At 41.6% G+C, this 18,057-nt stretch overlaps 2 protein-coding genes and 3 non-coding genes across 7 annotated transcripts in view; 1 reads left to right on the forward strand and 4 right to left on the reverse strand.

Annotated features, from left to right (window-relative positions):
* Window positions 1–156: 156 nt before the first annotated feature.
* Window positions 157–6,562, reverse strand: GNL3 (G protein nucleolar 3). 3 transcript variants are annotated; one of them, XM_070360182.1, is made up of 15 exons: window positions 6,428–6,562; window positions 5,769–5,827; window positions 5,088–5,225; window positions 4,870–4,983; window positions 4,702–4,782; window positions 3,671–3,803; window positions 2,862–2,974; window positions 2,499–2,619; window positions 2,121–2,208; window positions 1,446–1,620; window positions 1,175–1,317; window positions 955–1,091; window positions 683–861; window positions 358–424; window positions 157–259 (listed from the first exon to the last, which is right to left on the reverse strand). In XM_070360182.1, the coding sequence occupies exons 2-15, from the start codon at window positions 5,802–5,804 to the stop codon at window positions 174–176; spliced, it is 1,611 nt and encodes a 536-aa protein (XP_070216283.1). In that variant the 5' UTR covers window positions 5,805–5,827; window positions 6,428–6,562; the 3' UTR covers window positions 157–173. The 3 variants fall into 3 exon arrangements, with proteins under 3 accessions (XP_070216283.1, XP_005898184.1, XP_070216281.1); XM_005898122.3 differs by having other exon boundaries at window positions 2,499–2,616; window positions 6,370–6,517; XM_070360180.1 differs by having other exon boundaries at window positions 6,370–6,517.
* On the reverse strand, window positions 1,680–1,756 carry LOC138984796 (small nucleolar RNA SNORD69). The gene has a single exon (XR_011462082.1). It is a non-coding gene; the product is annotated as a small nucleolar RNA SNORD69 (small nucleolar RNA).
* On the reverse strand, window positions 2,743–2,824 carry LOC138984800 (small nucleolar RNA SNORD19B). The gene has a single exon (XR_011462086.1). It is a non-coding gene; the product is annotated as a small nucleolar RNA SNORD19B (small nucleolar RNA).
* LOC138984795 (small nucleolar RNA SNORD19) lies at window positions 3,551–3,627 on the reverse strand. The gene has a single exon (XR_011462081.1). It is a non-coding gene; the product is annotated as a small nucleolar RNA SNORD19 (small nucleolar RNA).
* A 48-nt stretch (window positions 6,563–6,610) lies between the features above and the next one.
* The window catches only part of PBRM1 (polybromo 1), a 106,935-nt gene continuing 95,488 nt past the window's right edge, over window positions 6,611–18,057 (forward strand). The window contains 3 exon segments of the mRNA XM_070360176.1: window positions 6,611–6,742; window positions 12,084–12,236; window positions 13,162–13,259. Of these exon segments, the coding sequence (XP_070216277.1) occupies window positions 12,099–12,236; window positions 13,162–13,259 (236 nt within the window). The 5' untranslated portion in view covers window positions 6,611–6,742; window positions 12,084–12,098.

Consider the following 18,057-nt stretch of genomic DNA (forward strand, 5'->3'; position numbering starts at 1 on the left):
CTAAGTTGCATAATTTTTTTTAAATGAATATATTGTTATATACATACCTACAAAATTTACATAGCTCATGTCATAACCACTAACTAACTGGTACATCACATGCAGAACAGCTTAGCAGTCTGCTCACAATGTTAAAATCCACCACCAACAAAAAACTACAGGACAAGGCTTTATTATACATAATCTGTACTGAAGTCATAAACATCATCTTCCTCTTCAGTCATTTTATCCAAGACAAAAGATGGTGCAGACTGCTTATCTATATTGGAAAGAAAAGAGATTTTTTTTTTTTTTTTTTAAAGTAAAAGTAATTCTGTATCATACTTCTTTGCTGGAAGACCTTTCCACCCAACTCACCTGCTCGAGACTTCTCAGGCAGTGTCTCACAGGCCTCTTCTGCGGGGGACATGGCTAAGCTCTCATCCTGTGGGAGAGAAAGATAGTATTGGTAGCCCTTGCCTGCTCACTAATCCAAGTTAATTATGTACCCAGAAAAAAGTGTCTGGAAGTACACAGTAAAGGATGTACAAAATCAAGACTAATGATTGCAAGCCTTAAACCTAAGTCATGAAATAGACACACTTTAATTTCTATTTCTTTCTTTAGCCCCTTTGCATTTGTTGTGTATTTTAACTCTAGAAAACTTACTTTAGCTTAAACAACTCACGCATGACATACTTACATCACCTTCTTCGTCAACAATTCCCTGATCCGTCTTGACATCTTCGTAGCTCTCCTGCTCCTGCTTCTGTTTTTTCTGTTTTAGCAATTCTTCAGGTATGTCCTTTTCATCTATCACTCCATTTGTCAGACCCGATGACTGGAAAAGGATGCTACTGGCTAAATGAGGGCTCTTGATGGCTAGGAAAAGTAAACATAGCCCACATAAACAGACAAGACCTTCACTGGCCTGGCAGCTGATGAAGACAGCAATTTAACACAAGCCATGCTTACCTTGTATGCTGTGTGCATTGTTCTTTTCCAGTTCTTCCAGATCAAAGCCCCATTTCATGTCTGTCACAATGCTCTCATTAAAATGTGGAGGAGGAGTCCAAGATGCAGGGGGATGGCAATAGTAACCTAAGAAAGCACTGATATTAAAAACAAAGTATGGTCAAAAATCAGTTCCTTTCTCCTATATGATCATCCAAAAGCCAACAGAAAGAAGCCTTACCCTGTCCACTCAGACCACAGCACTTTGGCAGCACCTTCTACATTTGGGCTTCCACCTTTTTGGTGCAGTCCTCTTCTCTGAGCAAATGAAGTAAAAAATTCCAGAGAATTTGTAAAGACGGGGACAGTAAATTTCAGTACTACCTTAAAAAAACAGAAACAAAGCTCATTTATCTGATACAGATGAATGTTTTTGTTTTTGTTTTTGTTTGTTTTTTAAAAAGCTTACAATGAAAGACAGATTGAACTCAAGGGAAAAGGGATTCTTTTACCTGTTGGGCATCAGCCTGGGACAGGATGGCGCTAGCAGCCTCCAATGGTCTTACTACCTCAATACTTGCCGGACTTCTCAGAGCAAGTGCAGGAGCAGAGTTAAGTGGAGACACAATGAAACATGGACTGTCTATGATTGTGATTTGTGTGTCCAAGGGGACAAGCTGCATGCACCTGGAACAAGAAAGATGGTAACTGACGGGGCACTAGTTTTCCTGAAGGACAAGGGACAGAACACGAAGCTCAGGGTTGGATTGAACAAACTCAGCACAGTCTGTCAGATCCAGTTTATCATCATTTGCTTCATGTTTATCTAAAACCACTAAAACACACTCCCCTTCCAAAGTGAAACACTATGACCTAAACACAAGCTGCTTCTTGTCAAGTATTTCCCTTCTACCTGGCAGACTTCTATTCACTTCAAGTTCAGGTTTGAATATCACTTCTTCTAAGGCAGTTTTCTCCTCTCTGAACCTATGTGCTCATCTTTCAAACTAGATTGTGGGCAGCTATTCTACTAGATCCATTCTTCCCCAAGCCTAACCGTGGCTGAGTCCCCCGCCTTTCACTGAGTAGAAAAATTGAGTAAATAGAAATACAATATTGTCTCCCTTAAAATAACCAAAATTTACTCATCTATAATGAAATGTTACAACAATGTTACAACAGTTTACCTCGTGAGCCCCATGGATACACCAACACTGCATATCTGTTCTTGCTTTAAGCTATTGATGACACTGCTTTTCCCCACATTTGGGAAACCTACAAATGGGAAATCCACAGATTACAAAAGGCTAATGCTGGTAATTATCCAATTTCTGCTATCTTTTTTTATGCCTGCCTGATTTTTATAGCAAGATCAGAGTTGGATCTGAGCGTCCTCACTTCAACACTAAGACCACTCTTGGTATCTTCATTTCTTGCACAAGTAATGAAAGGGCAGGAAAAGATTATTAATTCAAGTAATCAGAGCTCTTAGAAGCTAACATTACCTATAGTGTTGAGTTGCACTTATTGAGCTAAGATATAAAATACGGTGAACTGACACTCACCAATTACCCCAACATGAATGGCTTTGCCAGAAGTTTTCTGAAAACCTTCAAGAAGCTTCCAAAGGCCTTGTTTTCCAACACAGACTTCACTTTTGGACAGAGCAGCTTTCTTCTTTACCTTCTCAAGTTAAAATCCAAAATGATTACTTTAACACCTTTGGACAAGCCACCAGATAAAACCCAACCACTCTGGCTCCAAAGCCCATCTATTAAAATTGCCACATTCCATTGTCTTTCAGATTATTTCTGGATGAAATCAGAGTTGGATCTTATAAGTTTTCATTTTTTAATCAAGATTTTGTACACTCATCATGTTTCACCCATCTGAAAGAACCACATTTCCCACCACTAAATTAAGGGTACCTTGATACGCTTCCTTTTGTCCTTTTGTTGTGTTGAGGCTTTGAACACCACTGTTGGCAATTCTTTGTTCAAATAACTTAGCCAGTTCTCCAAATTCTCCTTTGGTACCAAATCTGATAGGGATTAGGAATACAATCCTGCTCATTTTGTTGAGATGAATTTGCAAAGTCTAGCAAACTATGTCTATCATTCAGGTTTGCCTTTCCCCAGGTTTTAAAAAGCATCTGAACTGTAAGACTGGGAGAATGTCTGCACCCCAACATGCTTCTGTTTAGCACAATTCAGTACATATACCTCTGTATTTCTTCACTTCTCTGCATTGCTCACCTTTTCAGGATTAAGTCAACTTCTAGGTTACTGTACGAACTTTAGGGCCATGCTTCCGGAATTATACTATCAGGTAGCAACCAAGTTTATTGACCCCCTAGGAGTAATTTTAGTTCTATCCTTATTGTTTCACAGGTTTCTGTTTCTGGGTGTTCCTGTCCTTGCTGCTTAAACCCAGATACATAACCATGTATTTCATTTAAATGCTGCCACATACGGACACTGTGCAGGTGTGGGGAATACGGCACTCTGCCATCATTTCCTATGTGAAATATACTGCACAGTAGCTGAGTCTAGAAAGGTTACACTCTTATTATGAGCCCAGCACTGTCTTTGGCAACAAGAGCTCGTGCATATGCACTGGTCCCACTGAGGTCAGAGTTGGATCTTACGAGTCTTCACAGACAGTAAGACTGTGCAGATGTTTTCCTCATACCTCATCAGTGCATATGGAACATAAAGAGCCTACCCTTTTCACCTACCTGATTTATTTAATACGAGTACCAGCTTTTTCTGTCCACCCCGGATGATGGCTTCTTCTACCTGGGGACACCTGCAACCAAGAGGATCTCTGGCATCCAACACCTCTAGCACAACATCTGAGGCTTCAATCACCTGTCAAAGCAGAAGCTGTCAGAACAGCATCACTCAGTCTGGCACCACCCTCCATGTAAGTACACTGGCTCTGTCTTTTCAATAGAGTGAGCTCAGAGGTGAATCTCATGTCTGTGTTCACCATTCCTTACATGACAGACACAGGTTTGTTCAGTGGCCTCTGAACAGTGGATCTTAAGAGTGGAAACACTCCCACTATCTAAAAATGCAACCTCCCCATTCTGAATCATGTAGTCTGAGAGATCCTTATGGTCCTGCCAGGAGCTGCTGAGAAACATAGCCAGGGTCTCTTCACGGGAGGGAGTGAGCTCAGGAGAATAAGGTCTTGGGGATGGGGGTGCTACCCCAAGACACCCTTGACCCTGCTCATGTAGGTTTTGGCAGAGTATTTGACAATCTTTTGTACTACTAGAGTAGTACTACTACTACTTTAAAAGCCCATGTATCAACATGTTATTTTAACACCCAATGCCACTTCTATAAATCATGCTTATGGGCATCTGTTTCTCATGCAAAAAATTAAAAGCACAAGAATATTTCTGGGGACTTCCCTGGGGGTCCAGTGGCTTGGACTCCCACTCCCAATACAGGGGGCTCAGATTCAATCCCTGGTCAGGGAACTAGATCGCATGTGCTACATCTAAGGATTCTGTGTGATGCAACTTAGACCTGGTGTGACCATACAATGGTCACAGGGACTATGGCCTCCCCCCCACCTTTTTTTTAATATTTCCTTCAGGTAAATGTAACAGACCAAGCCAACTTGCTGAAGAATTCTTCCAGCTCAAGAGAACTCTACTCCCACTTCTATAAAGTTGGTGTCAGGAGGAAAAAAAGATGATTCTTAAGTCTTTTAAACTTCACAACCACTTTTAGACACTAACCTAGACTATGATACCTTTTTAAGTTCCTGACAGTACAGCCTCTTTGGATTCTGTTTGCTTGTCTTGGCTTTCTTAGCTTTGCGTTGCCCTAATTCCTGGGGGATAAAGTCAAGGGAAAGGACACAAAATTAGAAGGTCAGTAGATGTAACTCATTTCCACTTTTCATGACTGTAACCCCTACCTCTGTTACAGGTTCTGTGTTAGATAGCTTAACATCAGGGTCAGTTTCAAGTTTTCTTTTCTTGTTCCGTTCGTTTTGCCTGTCAAGTTTCTGCTGCTGTTTCAGTTCTTCAAGCTGTGTTCAAGCCACAAGAGAAATGCATGAGCCAGTGACTTGCTGTTGTAACTTTACACACACCCACACACCACTTGTTGAAAGCGTGAGCTAATACATCTTACCTGCTGTTTCCTTAGCTCAGCTTCCCGAAGAAGAGCCTCCTTAAAAGGAGCACTGTTTGGAACTCCTGGGTCTTTCCTAGGCTTCTTTCGACCCCGTTTTTTAGCCTCTTTCCTCAACTTTCGATGGTGCTCTCGAACCTACCATAATGGTATTTTATCAGTTTACAGAAATACTAAAGAGAATTCCAGTGAGTAGCCAATGTGGCTGCAGTTTACATGTCACTGAATTATTTCTACTCCCTAAGAGCTTGCACCATATCCGACCTCTGTTCTAGTTAAACCTCCATTAGTGAAATCATACTAATGTTAACCTACATCTCTGGGGCAGGAAATCAATTTAGCCTCTTCCAGGCTTCCCTGGTAGCTCAGTTGGTAAAGAATCCACCTGCGATGCAGGAGACCTGGGTTCGATTCCTGGATCGGGAAGATCCGCTGGAGAAGGGCTAGGCTACCCACTCCAGCATTCTTGGGCTTCCCTTGTGGCTCAGCTGGTAAAGACTCCGCCTGTAATGCGGGAGACCTGGGTTTGATCCCTGGATTGGGAAGATCGCCTGGAGAAGGGAAAGGCTACCACTCCAGTATTCTGGCTTGGAGAATTCCACGGAGTATATAGTCCCTGGCCTCGTAAAGAGTCAGGCACGACTGAGCAACTTTAAGTTTCACAACTCTTCCAAGACTTACCTTTTTTTGGATTTTATACCGCTTGTGGCAAGTCATGCGTTTACTTGCTTTCTTTAATTCTACAAAGTAACACATCACAAAAGGATTAATTTATTTACTGTTTTTCAAAATTTTATCCATAAATGATCAGTTTGGTTAGCTTTTGATGACCGCGCTTTAGGTCACATCCATTTTTACATTAACTGGCTCTGAAACATAATTTAATAATATTGTGGGGCGCGTGGTAAAAATAATCACGGACCAGTCAAGTCCCAGAGAATCTAACTCAACAGATTCGTTGTAGATCCAACTTCCCTACTTCCACCTTCTTAGATTAGACTGGGATCGTAAACTGCCACTTCCTGTCAAACAGCACGAATCACAGAAGAAAATCTAACAGTGCGTGTTTAAACCTGGCTCAGACACTGGGTCCTCATGACTCTCAGGCCTGATCTTCATCCTTGGGGCCCAGACTTTCTTGCTGCACACAAGACCGCGCGGCTCACGTGGGGCCTTCCAACCCTTGGTTCTAGACGGGATCAGGGAGACGGAGTATCCTGGTGGGTTCATCGACTATCAGACACAAACGCCCCCTCCACGCCCGCCCCCTGACCACACTCACTCGGCCGCTTCATAGTGGAAGCCGAAAGAACTGCGCCCGAAGTTACACCAGCGCTTACAAAGTACAACGTGTCTCTGCAGGCGCCACGTGCGAACTGAGGCCTCCGCCGAGCGTCACGCACTCACGCTGCTGCCGTAAAGCGCGTGGCCGCTGGCCCGTGTGCGCGCGCACGCAGTGTCGTGCGGAGCCGGGTTCGCTCGACGGCCGCGGAACTGGTTTTGCGGCGGTACCGGGAGGGGTGAGGGCGGTGAGGGCGGCGGGTGCTGGAGCGACGGCAGCGGCCGCGGCCGGAGGAGCAATAGCAGCAGCCGTGGCTTCCACGGGGCGGGGCGCGGCGGTCGGCGGCCGGGGCTGCAGGCGGCGGAGCGGCTGGGTAAGGCCGGGCCCGGGGCGGGCGGGGCCGCTTCCTCTCGGCCGACTGCCGGGCCTTTGTGTGGGCCCGGGCGGGCGGGAGCAGCGGCGGAGGCCCCGCCCCGATGGTGGGGACGCGCCGGTCGGGCCGGGAGCGCGGGGCGTGGCCCGGCGGCGGGGTTTCGGGACAGGCCCGGCAGCCTCGCCGCACCTGCCGCCAGGGACAAAGGCGCGCCGCGGCCCGAAAGCTCCCAGCGCCCCGCTTTCCCGCCCCCCGCGGCTGGCCGAGCTCCCGTCGCGGGCAACTTCAAAGCTGTCAACGTTTCCCTTAGTTCCCCGTGCCGGTGACAGGTTGGGAAAGTCTTACATTTCCTCAGCAGTTAAGGGCTTCTTTTTTTGTTGTTGTCGTTTCTTGACGGTTCAGACACAAACTCGCCTAGTAGATGTTTTTTTTTTTTAATACTTTCCAGATGACTGTTCGGACTGAGTGTTTTTTTAAATCAGTGGGAGTTGTATTTGTCATGGAGGGCAGATATAATTTTTTTCCGTGCAACACCACAAAGATTCGAGGTTTTAAAATTGTGTACATTTCTGGGTTTTAATATTTTCCATCTCAACAAAATTTTTTTATTGAAAAAGAAGCATAGTTTCGTTATTACAGGATAGATATTGGTGACTTAAAGGTGAAGAAAGATAGGCAGAAATTAAGGAGGAATCCTGAAAAACAAATGACGAATACACGGTATAGTGAATATAGAAATTATTACTACGACTATAGGAACATGTGTTGGAGTATAAAGCATTACTGTTAACTTGTTTTCCAGCAAATTATCCCTCCTCAGTGATTTCTAGGTTTTTTTTTCCATTTAGTAGTGAGCTCTTTTCCCAAGTACAATTCAGAAGCAAAGTGGATTCAATACAAAAGAGCAGTATATTTCTGCTTTTACGTCTAAAAATTGAAAGTTATTTTTTGAAAAAGTATGTCAAATCAGTAACAGACATTTGTGGATAAATAGAAGGGTTTGACCTCTTGGGCTTTGGGAGTGTCCGAAATACCTAAAGTATTAATGTTCTATCCAAACCCCTAAGATTAGTACATTGCTGTATCTGTGTGATAGGCTAGTCTCAAGACTTCGAACATCATGTGCGGGAATGTTGATTCAGGAATATTCTCTAAGGCAAACACAGGCTGCAACATAATACATATAGTTTGTTCACAGGAAAGTTTTTTAAAAAGGCAGCCAGGCATAGAACAAATACTGAAAGCTGAGAACGCTATCTGCCTACAATACAGGAGACCCAGCCGGGTTGGATCCCTGGGTTGGGCAGATCTCCTGGAGAAGGGAATGGCAACCCACTCCAGTAGGCTTGCCTGGACAATTCCATGCACAGAGGAGCCTGGTGGGCTACAGCCCTTGGGGTTGCAAAGAGTCGGACACGACTGAATGACTAACACACAGCATTATAAGTGATTTTTTCCCCAAGATTATTGTGTTAAAGATAAGTTACAGCACTAAGAATCACTGGAAATACAGGAGAGTAGTAAAAGTCTATAAACTGTCAGAATACACCATTTGGCTATACTGAGTAATTTTTTCCCGGTTGCACATTGTAAAGTTATTCTTTACTGTCCACTGTAATTTATCATTGGTTGTTAGATTTTGGACATGTGACTGTAATCAATGCCATTTAAAAAGTTGTAACTAAGCTTCAGAATCTATTCCTTTTCTCTTTATAGAAAAATAATTGCTGAATGGATGCTCACAAGCCTTTTAAACTACACAAACTTTTTTTTTTAATATTTTACTTAAGTGCACTTTTACTACATTTGTTAAATAGATTAGTTGATCACTGAAACTGTGCTATAAGTCAGGTGACAAAAATGGATAAATTGCTTTTCTTGTGCACAAGGGAGAATGAAATCCTAGAGTTAAGTTTTAACATTTTTGTTGCACTTTGATATTTCAGAGGCTTCCCTTGTGACATTTCAAAATGATTTCATGTACATTCATTGTCAAAACAGTCCAAGGGAGATATGTACGCTTTGCATGTGTGCTCACTCAGTCGTGTCTGATTCTTTGTGACCCCATGGACTGTAGCCTGCCAGGTTCTTCTGTCCATGGGATTATCCTGGCAAGAATACTGGAATGGGTTGTCATTTCCTTCTGTAGGGGATTCTGACCCAGGAATCGAACCTGCAGCTCCTGTGTCGGCAGGTGAATTCTTTACCACTGAGCCCTGATATATACACTACTGTTTTCATTTTAGAAATGAAGAAACAGATCTGAGAGGTTGTGACCCAGCCTCAAACAGATCATTAAAGAAGGAAGACCCGTGTCTCTTATTAGTCTTCACTTCTGAGCTCGGGTCTTGTTGCTCCTCCCACCCACCTGGGCACATTGCTTTTCTTGCCAGACTTTCAAAGTACATGTTAAAATGCGTTCTTTAAATGACAAAATATTTGAAAATTATACTTAAGTTGACTCTTTTTGTTGTTATCAAAGTAAATTAATGATTGGAGTTATTTTGGACAATATATGGTCTAGACTATAATCAGTCTTGAATATTCATTGGAAGAACTGAGGCTGAAGCTGAAACTCCAATACTTTGGCCACCTAATGCGAAGAACTGTGTCACTAGAAAAGACCCTTATGCTGGGAAAGATTGGCGGTGGGAGGAGAAGGGGACGACAGAGGATGAGGTGGTTGGATGGCATCACCGATTTGATGTACGTGAGTTTGAATAAGCTCTGGGAGTTGGTAATGGACAGGGAAGCCTGGGGTGCTGCAGTCCATGGGGTCGCAAAGAGTTGAACACGACTGAGCAACTAAACGGAACTGATACACACAGAGAGAAGGAAATGGCAGCCCACTCCAGTATTCTTGCCTGGTAAATCCCGTAGACAGAGGAGCCTGGAGGGCTGTGGTCCGTGGGGTCGCAGAGAGTCGGACATGACCGAGCGACTAACAGACACACAGCATACACCACGCCCTCTCCCCCGCAGTGATTTACGTTTTTTGTTATTTGATTTTCAGTGAGTTATTTATAAAAGTAATTTTGACCTTCTCCCAATTGGTTGAAAGGCTTTAAAAAAAAAAAAAAAAAAAAACAACCTTTCTAAATTTGTGTGTAGTATCTTTTCAATGCTGATAGGACTTTTGGAAAGAAATGTCTCTCTCTGGATTTTTTTGGTGGGGAGGAGTTTACCAGACTGCTCACCATAAGCCATTCTTGGTTTGTTCCAGCTTGCTAACAGTTGGTGTCTCATGTGAGCCTTTCACATGTGTTCATGCTCCATTCCAGCTGTGATTGAACTCTGCTCTTATTGACTAGGGGGCAATTGGGCAGGCATGCTTCGTTCCTGGAATTGACAGTCATTCCATGTGAGTAAAGGGGAACCTCAGTGAGACATCTTTAAGCATGTGAAAAGCATTTGGTGTTACAATGGAAGGAATATCAGATACTGTTAGTGCCTGAGCCTTTGCAGAAGTTTGGTTGGTGCAGGAGAACTGATACACTTATTTTCTCCAGTTCTCTTATCTTTCTTTAGCAGTTCTGCTTGAATGTTTTCTGCCTATTCGTAATCATTTTTACTCCTTTTGACCCTTCTTTTTATTTCCCCCTTCTCTGCCTTGTTCTTCTCTTTCAGTTTTGAATACATTAACATTGAATCAGCACTTCTAAAGCCCTGCTTTCTCCCTGTGGCTTCACTTGGCCTTCAGACATAATGAGGAGACTGGCTTTTCGAGGAGCTGGTTGTGCTCTGGTAAAGCTGGTAAATTACTGATCATCTACATCCTTTCCCTTTTCTGTCCTTTGGCTTTTCCCTTCTACCTTTCTTAAATTTTGTTATCTTTTTCATAGAGTCCTGCCTTATGTTCATCAGATTCACTTGAGTCCTTGTCATAGATTGTTTATAAAAGCTTGGTCCTTAGTTTCTGCGTCTTACTCAACTGAGGCCACTTTATCAGCCTTTTATAAAACAAATAAAAATCAACAAAACTTGGCTGGCCTTGGCCTAAGTCCTTTGAAGCCTTAGCCAGTTGTAGCCAATTGCAAACTAATACACTGTATAACAAACTAAGTCCTAGAGGAAGGAACCGTATGATATTAGACTCAGTTTTTAAACACCATGTGGGCTGTAGTTCAGGGGAAGAGATGAGAGACTTCTTTTGTTTGTTAGTTGGCTACCAGAATTTTTATTTTGTTGGTTTGTTTTGTTCCTGTTTTTTATTCCCTGCAAATCCCTAGTTTTTCTCTCCATATTACTGGCAACCCATTCTTTCAGCTGCTGGTGTCTGTTTCCTGAAATTGGATGTTGATAAGAGACCCTAGGATCAGTGTTTTCTTTTTTATTTAGAGAAAGACCTTTGAAATTACAGTATCCTATTTGATACTGTTGTTAAATTGTATAAGCATTGTAGGACTTTCTTGGGTATATATCCTTTCCCTCTCGATGTAGCAGGTCATTTCAGTGGTTGCATTTTTTATGTTATAGTCAAATATATATAGTAAAGTTGTGTAAAGATTACTTAGCAGCCTGCCTAAAACTAGAGCAAATATTTACATGTTTCTGGGAGGCCAAGGAGGACCTAAAATCTCATTTTTGAGGTATTCTTCCAGATCTTCTACTGAAATGTAAAGTAGTGAGCTCATGGGGATAGAATACCTCAAAGAACTGAAAAGGTTAGTCTGAATTGACAGAAAAATTTCCAAATGGAGTTTTGCTACTTTAGTTAGCATAGGTATGGCAAGTTGAGTGTTTTCTGGGTTATGTCTTGTGAAGCTTTCCTTACTGAGTGGAGAAAATTTATTTTCAGTGTGTTAATTTTAGGGTACATCTGAAATGCTAGAAGGTCCTCTATCCCCCTACTCTTTTGCCACAGAGTCTGCTTCTGCAGGTCTCCCCCCGACACACACACTCATCCTGGCCTTCCTAGAAAGTGGTCATAATCGTAAGGAACTCTGGGGAAAACAGATGAGGCTGCTCACTCCAGAGCTGACCTCCTTAGGGTCTCTGACCCTGAGGCAGTATGCCAGCACACCATTATATGTGGGTGTACTGTGTTATGTAGATTTTCAAACTCCATTCCAGGGTAAATTTGGGGCCAGAAGTGGTTGTCATTCAAAATTGGTAAATACAGATGAGTATACTTTTGCTGAATTTGTCCCATCCAGTGGAAAGTGTAGCATTCTGATAAGTGAAGGGGCTAAAGCAAGGTCTAGGACTTGCATTGAAAAAGCATAGTTAAGCTTCTTTGCAACAGTGAACATATCTGAAACTTGGTAGCAGGTGGCCAGCTGAGGGCTTGGTGGCAGAGCATAAATTTCAATTTAAGAACATGGCTAATTCTTCTTTATAGAAGAAGTTGGATTCCATGGGTTCCAAGAGAAGAAGAGCTACCTCCCCTTCCAGTAGTGTCAGTGGGGACTTTGATGATGGGCACCATTCTGTGTCTACACCAGGCCCAAGCAGGAAAAGGAGGAGACTTTCCAGTCTTCCAACTGTAGACCCTGTAAGTAACTTGAATCACAGTTTCTGCCTTCTGCACGATTCCCTACCCTTCCTGTAATGATAAGCTGTTAAGACGCAAGGGCTTTCAGCTTCTTTTTCCTCTGGTTTGATCTTCTTAATCTTTGTTTCACGAAAATATTTAGCCAAAAGCCTTACAGTAATAGTATAATTTAATATTATGAAATAATAAAGAATATTCTTTTGTCATATAGTCACTTGAGTAACTGTGCTTGCCTGTGCCAAGCTCTCTTGTGGTGGTTGGAATATAACCATGTGTAAGGTGAGCTAGTTTTTCACGTGAAACTTAGAGGCTAGTGTTGGAGAAGCAGAATGTAGACAGATGAGCACATAAATAAAAAAGTAGCCTCAGTTACTGATGACTGCTATGAAGAAAAGTTTGGATGATCCGGGCTGTTTTGGCCATATCTTCAGGAAAGGTTTCTTTGTGATCAGAAGGCACCAGCCCTGCAGAGCGCTGGGGAAGAATGTTCCAGACCGAGGAGCTGGCTCAGGAATGGGTTTGATGTGTTGTGATTACAGAGAGGGTCAAGAGGGAGAAGGAAACTGGCAAGAGTCTGCCCAGCCGGAGTGTACCCTGCGTACTCTGTGGGCAGTGTTAGGAGTTTAGATTTTATTCTCTGGCTGGTAAGAAGCCCCTCTGCTGGATGCTTTTTAAGCAAGGGTGGTATGAACTGATTCGGTTTCAAAGAAAAGAAAAAGCACTAGTACCACATTCTGATGACAGATTTAATCATTTAAATGATCTTAAATGAGAGATAATGTCAGCCTATTTCAGATTTGGGTTCCCATGTGGGAATTTGGGGATTCATCCTTTCTCCTGGCTTTTTTTTTTTTTAATAATCCTAATGCCTACCATGACTTTCTGATCAATTTTCTGGTGATTTTTCTCCTTTTCCTATGTGTAGATTGCTGTGTGCCATGAACTCTACAACACCATCCGAGACTATAAGGATGAGCAGGGCAGGCTCCTCTGTGAGCTCTTCATTAGGGCACCAAAACGAAGGTGAGTGGGAGGAGTTTGGTCCTCGGTCCCTGTTGAAAGTGTTTAGTAATTGAGCTTTCTTTTGGAAGGATTTGCTTAAGTGATACTGGGGTCCAGATTTTAGTTTCAGCTGTTAAGATATAGTGAAGCATATTAAAAAAAATTTTTTTTAATTAAAGAAAAAGTTTTAATTGTCAAAAAAATACAATATGAAATTTGCAATCTTAATCATTTTTAAATGTACAGTTCCACAAGTGTTAAGTGTATTGTTACATAGCAGATCTCCATAGCTTTTTCATGTTGCAGAATTGAAACTCTATGCCCATTAAATAACTCCCTGTTTCCCCCCTCCCCCATCTCCAACCCCTAGCGATCACCATTGCACTTTGTATTTCTGTGAATTTGACTGCTTTAGGTATTTCATGTAAGTGGAATCATACAGTATCTGTCTTTTGTAATTGGCTTGTTTCACCTAGTATAATGTCCTCAAGATTTATCCATGTTGAACTACGCGACAGGATTTCCTTCCTCTTCAAGACTGAATAATATTCCATTGTATACATATACCACATTTTAAAAATCCATTCATTGGTTAAACACTTGGGTTGCTTTCTCTTCTTGGCTATATTGTGAATTATGCTGCAGTGAAGGTGACTGCAAATATAAATACCTCTTGGAGATCCTGCTTTCAGTTCTTTTAGGTATATACCCAGGAGTGAGATAGTAGGATCTTATAGTAATTCTATTTTTACTTTTTTTAGGAATCATCATATTGTTTTCCATAATTATAGCACCATTTTATATTCCCACCAACCATGTACAAGAGTTACAATTTCTCCACATTCTCACTGACACTTGCAGTATTGTAGTAAGTTTAAATCAGAAGGTATGAGTCCTCTGTGATTCTTAATTTTTTGTGTCAACTTGACTGGGTGAAGGGATGCCCAGATAGGTGGTAAAATGTTACTTCTTGGTGTGTCTGTGAGAATGTCTCTTGAAGAGATTAACATCTGAACAGTTAGACTGAGTAAAAAAAGACCTTCACCATATGGAGCTGGGTATCTTCCAGTCCCCTGAGGGTTTGGATGGAAGAAAAGGGCAGAGAAGGGGTGAATATACATTCTCTGTTGGAACTGAGACATTGATCTGTCCTTGGACATCAGAGTGCCTGGTTCTTGGGCTTTCAAACTGAATTGTACCACTGGCTCTCCTGGTCTCCAGCTGGCAGATACTGGGACTTCTTGGCCTCTGTAATTGCCAGTTCTAATACTTATTCAGCAGTGGCCACAGGACTGGAAAAGGTCAGTTTTCATTTCAATCCCAAAGAAAGGCAATGCCAAAGAATGCTCAAACTACCGCACAATTGCACTCATCTCACACGCTAGTAAAGTAATGCTTAAAATTCTCCAAGCCAGGCTTCAGCAATACGTGAACCGTGAACTTCCTGATGTTCAAGCTGGTTTTAGAAAAGGCAGAGGAACCAGAGATCAAATTGCCACCATCTGCTGGATCATCGAAAAAGCAAGAGAGTTCCAGAAAAACATCTATTTCTGCTTTATTGACTATGCCAAAGCCTTTGACTGTGTGGATCACAATAAACTATGAAAAGTTCTGAAAGAGATGGAAATACCAGACCACCTGATCTGCCTCTTGAGAAATCTGTATGCAGGTCAGGAAGCAACAGTTAGAACTGGACATGGACCAACATACTGGTTCCAAATAGGAAAAGGAGTTCATCAGGGCTGTATATTGTCACCCTGTTTATTTAACTTATATGCAGAGTATATCAAGAGAAACGCTGGGCTGGAAGAAACACAAGCTGGAATCAAGATCTCCGGGAGAAATATCAACAACCTCAGATATGCAGATAACACCACCCTTATGGCAGAAAGTGAAGAGGAACTACAAAGCCTCTTGATGAAGGTGAAAGAGGAGAGTGAAAAAGTTGGCTTAAAGCTCAACATTCAGAAAACGAAGATCATGGCATCTGGTCCCATCACTTCATGGGAAATAGATGGGGAAACAGTGGAAACAGTGTCAGACTTTCTTTTTCTGGGCTCCAAAATCACTGCAGATGGTGACTGCAGCCATGAAATTAGAAGACGCTTACTCCTTGGAAGGAAAGTTATGACCAACCTAGATAGCATATTGAAAAGCAGAGACATTACTTTGCCAACAAAGGTCCGTCTAGTCAAGGCTATGGTTTTTCCTGTGGTCATGTATGGATGTGAGAGTTGGACTGTGAAGAAGGCTGCGCGCCGAAGAATTGATGCTTTTGAACTGTGGTGTTGGAGAAGACTCTTGGGAGTCCCTTGGACTGCAAGGAGATCCAACCAGTCCATTCTGAAGGAGATCAGCCCTGGGATTTCTTTGGAATTATGAATGATGCTAAAGCTGAAACTCCAGTACTTTGTCCACCTCATGTGAAGAGTTGACTCATTGGAAAAGACTCTGATGCTGGGAGGGATTGGGGGCAAGAGGAGAAGGGGACGACAGAGGATGAGATGGCTGGATGGCATCACTGACTCGATGGATGTGAGTCTGGGTGAGCTCCGGGAGTTGGTGAAGGACAGAGAAGCCTGGCGTGCTGCAATTCATGGGGTCGCAAAGAGTCAGACACGACTGAGCGACTGATCTGATCTGATACTTATTCTCTTTTTTCTTCTTCTTTCTCTCTGTGTGTATGTGTGTTTATAACTCCTAGTGGTTCTCATTCTCTAGAGAACCCTGATTAGTATGGTCTTTTAGCTTTATTCTTCTTTCTCAGGATGGGTTTTTTTGTTTCTGCAAAAAATGCTGTTGGAATTTTGTTAGGTTTTATATTGGTTCTATGCATAGTATTGGTGTACAATATTATGTTTTCCAATACGTGAACATGGGCTGTCTTTCCGTTTTGTTGTTGTTCAGTTGCTAGGTTGTGACATACTCTTGCAAGCTTATGGACTGTGTAGCCTGCCAGCCTTCTCTGTCCATGGGATTTTCCAGGCAAGAATACTGGAATGAGTTGCCGTTTCCTTCTCCAGGGGATCTTTCCTACTCAGGGATTAAACCCACATCTCCTGCATTGGCAGGTGGATTCTTTACCGCTGAGCCACTAGGGAATCCCATCTTTCCATTTATTTGTGTATTATTTAATTTCTTATAGAAATGTGCAGGTTTTAGTGTTTAAGTCTGTTATCTTGTTGGTCAGGTTTATTCTTGAGGCTCCATTTTGGATTGTTCACTGTTGCTGTATAGAAATGCAGCCGATTTTTGTATGTGTTGATTTTGTATCTTAAAACTTTGCTGAATTCATTTATTCTAAGTTTTTTTGTGTGGGATCTTTAGAGTATTCTGCATATGAGATCATCTGTAAACAAAGATGGTTTACTTCTTCCTAATTTAGATGCCTTTTATTTCTTTTTGTTGCCTAATTGCTCTGGCTAGGTCTTCCAGTACTGTATTGAAAAGAAGTGGTGAGAGCAAGCGTCTTTGTCCTTACTTTTAAGTATCATATTAGCTGTAGGCTGTTTATATATGGCTTGTATTTTGTTGAAGTAGTATAGTTACCATCTATACCTACTTTTTTGAGAGTTTTTATCATGAAAGCATTTATCAAATGCTTTTTAGGCATTAGTTGAGACGATCATGTGGTTATTTTCCTTCATTCTGTTACTATGATTCATTACTTTTATCAATTTTCATAAATTGAATCATCCTTGCAATGCAGGAGTAAATCCTACTTGGTCATGGTGTATAATCCTTTCAACATGCTGCTGAATTCATTTCACTAGTATTTTGTTGAAAATTTTTGCATCAACACCACATTCATAAAGGATGTTGTTCTGTAATTTTCTTGAAGTGTCTTTGTCTGGTTTTGATATCAGAGCATTACTAGCTTCACAGAATAAATAAAATTTCCCTCCCCTTTGGAAAAGTTTGAGAAGAATTGCTCTTCTCAAGAAAAATGTTTGGTGAACTTCAACAGTGAAACCATTAGGTGTAGGGTTTTTCTAGAACTTTTCTCCTAGGCCAAGAGGTTTTTGATTACTGATTCAATCTCTATAATGGTTATATGTCTATTCAGGTTTTCTGTTTTCTTCATATTGTTTTGGTTGGTTGTATGTTTCTAGGAATTTATCCCTTACTTTTAGGATATCCAGCTTATTGGTGTACAGTTGTTCATACTAATCTCTTACAATTCTTTTTATTTTTGTGGTATTGGTTGAAATGTTCCCTCTTTCATTTCTGATTTTATTTTAATCTTTTTTCCTTAATTAGCTAAGAGTTTGTAAATTCCATTAATCTTTTTTAGAAACCAACTCAACTTTGTTGGTTTTTTTCCTATTCTCGATGGTTATCTCTACTTTATATATTATTTCCTTCCTTCTAGCTTTGGGTTTAGTTTGTTCTTTATCTAGTTCCTTGAGAGTGGAACACATTTTTAAAAATTATTTAATGGCCTTTAGAATAGCAGCAAAGTTACATTTATCATAGTTAAAAGGGATCAGTTTTTCACAATATGCAGAGGCCACAGTGATTATTTTCACCTCGCTTTCTCTCTTTTCTCCCTAACTTTTGGGCTTGACTTCTATCGTCCAGTGGAGCAAAAACAAGTTGCTGGTCCCAGTATGCACCTGGCACACACTTCCCTGTGGAGCTCTTACTCTCCCTGACTAGAGCAGCCTTCCTCTCTTGCTGTCAAAATAATATCACTGTTCTTCTCAGACTCTGACATTTGAAGTTATTTGTTCTGAAAACATAAATGACTGTGATAAATAGAATAATGACCCCCCCAAAAATGTCCGTCTTCTAGTCCCTGGACTCCATGAATATGTAG

This window comes from Bos mutus, chromosome 22 (genome assembly GCF_027580195.1).
Source record: "Bos mutus isolate GX-2022 chromosome 22, NWIPB_WYAK_1.1, whole genome shotgun sequence".
Taxonomy (NCBI): Eukaryota; Metazoa; Chordata; class Mammalia; order Artiodactyla; family Bovidae; genus Bos; species Bos mutus.

Bases quoted from the DNA above. Each gene is read 5' to 3' on its own strand.
- GNL3 (XM_070360180.1), bottom strand. The intron at 4,984-5,087 runs GTAAGATGTATT...GCTTGAACACAG, and splicing joins CTGAGCTAAGGAAACAGCAG to CTTGAAGAACTGAAACAGCA. The intron at 260-357 runs GTGAGTTGGGTG...TTTCCAATATAG, and splicing joins GCCTGAGAAGTCTCGAGCAG to ATAAGCAGTCTGCACCATCT.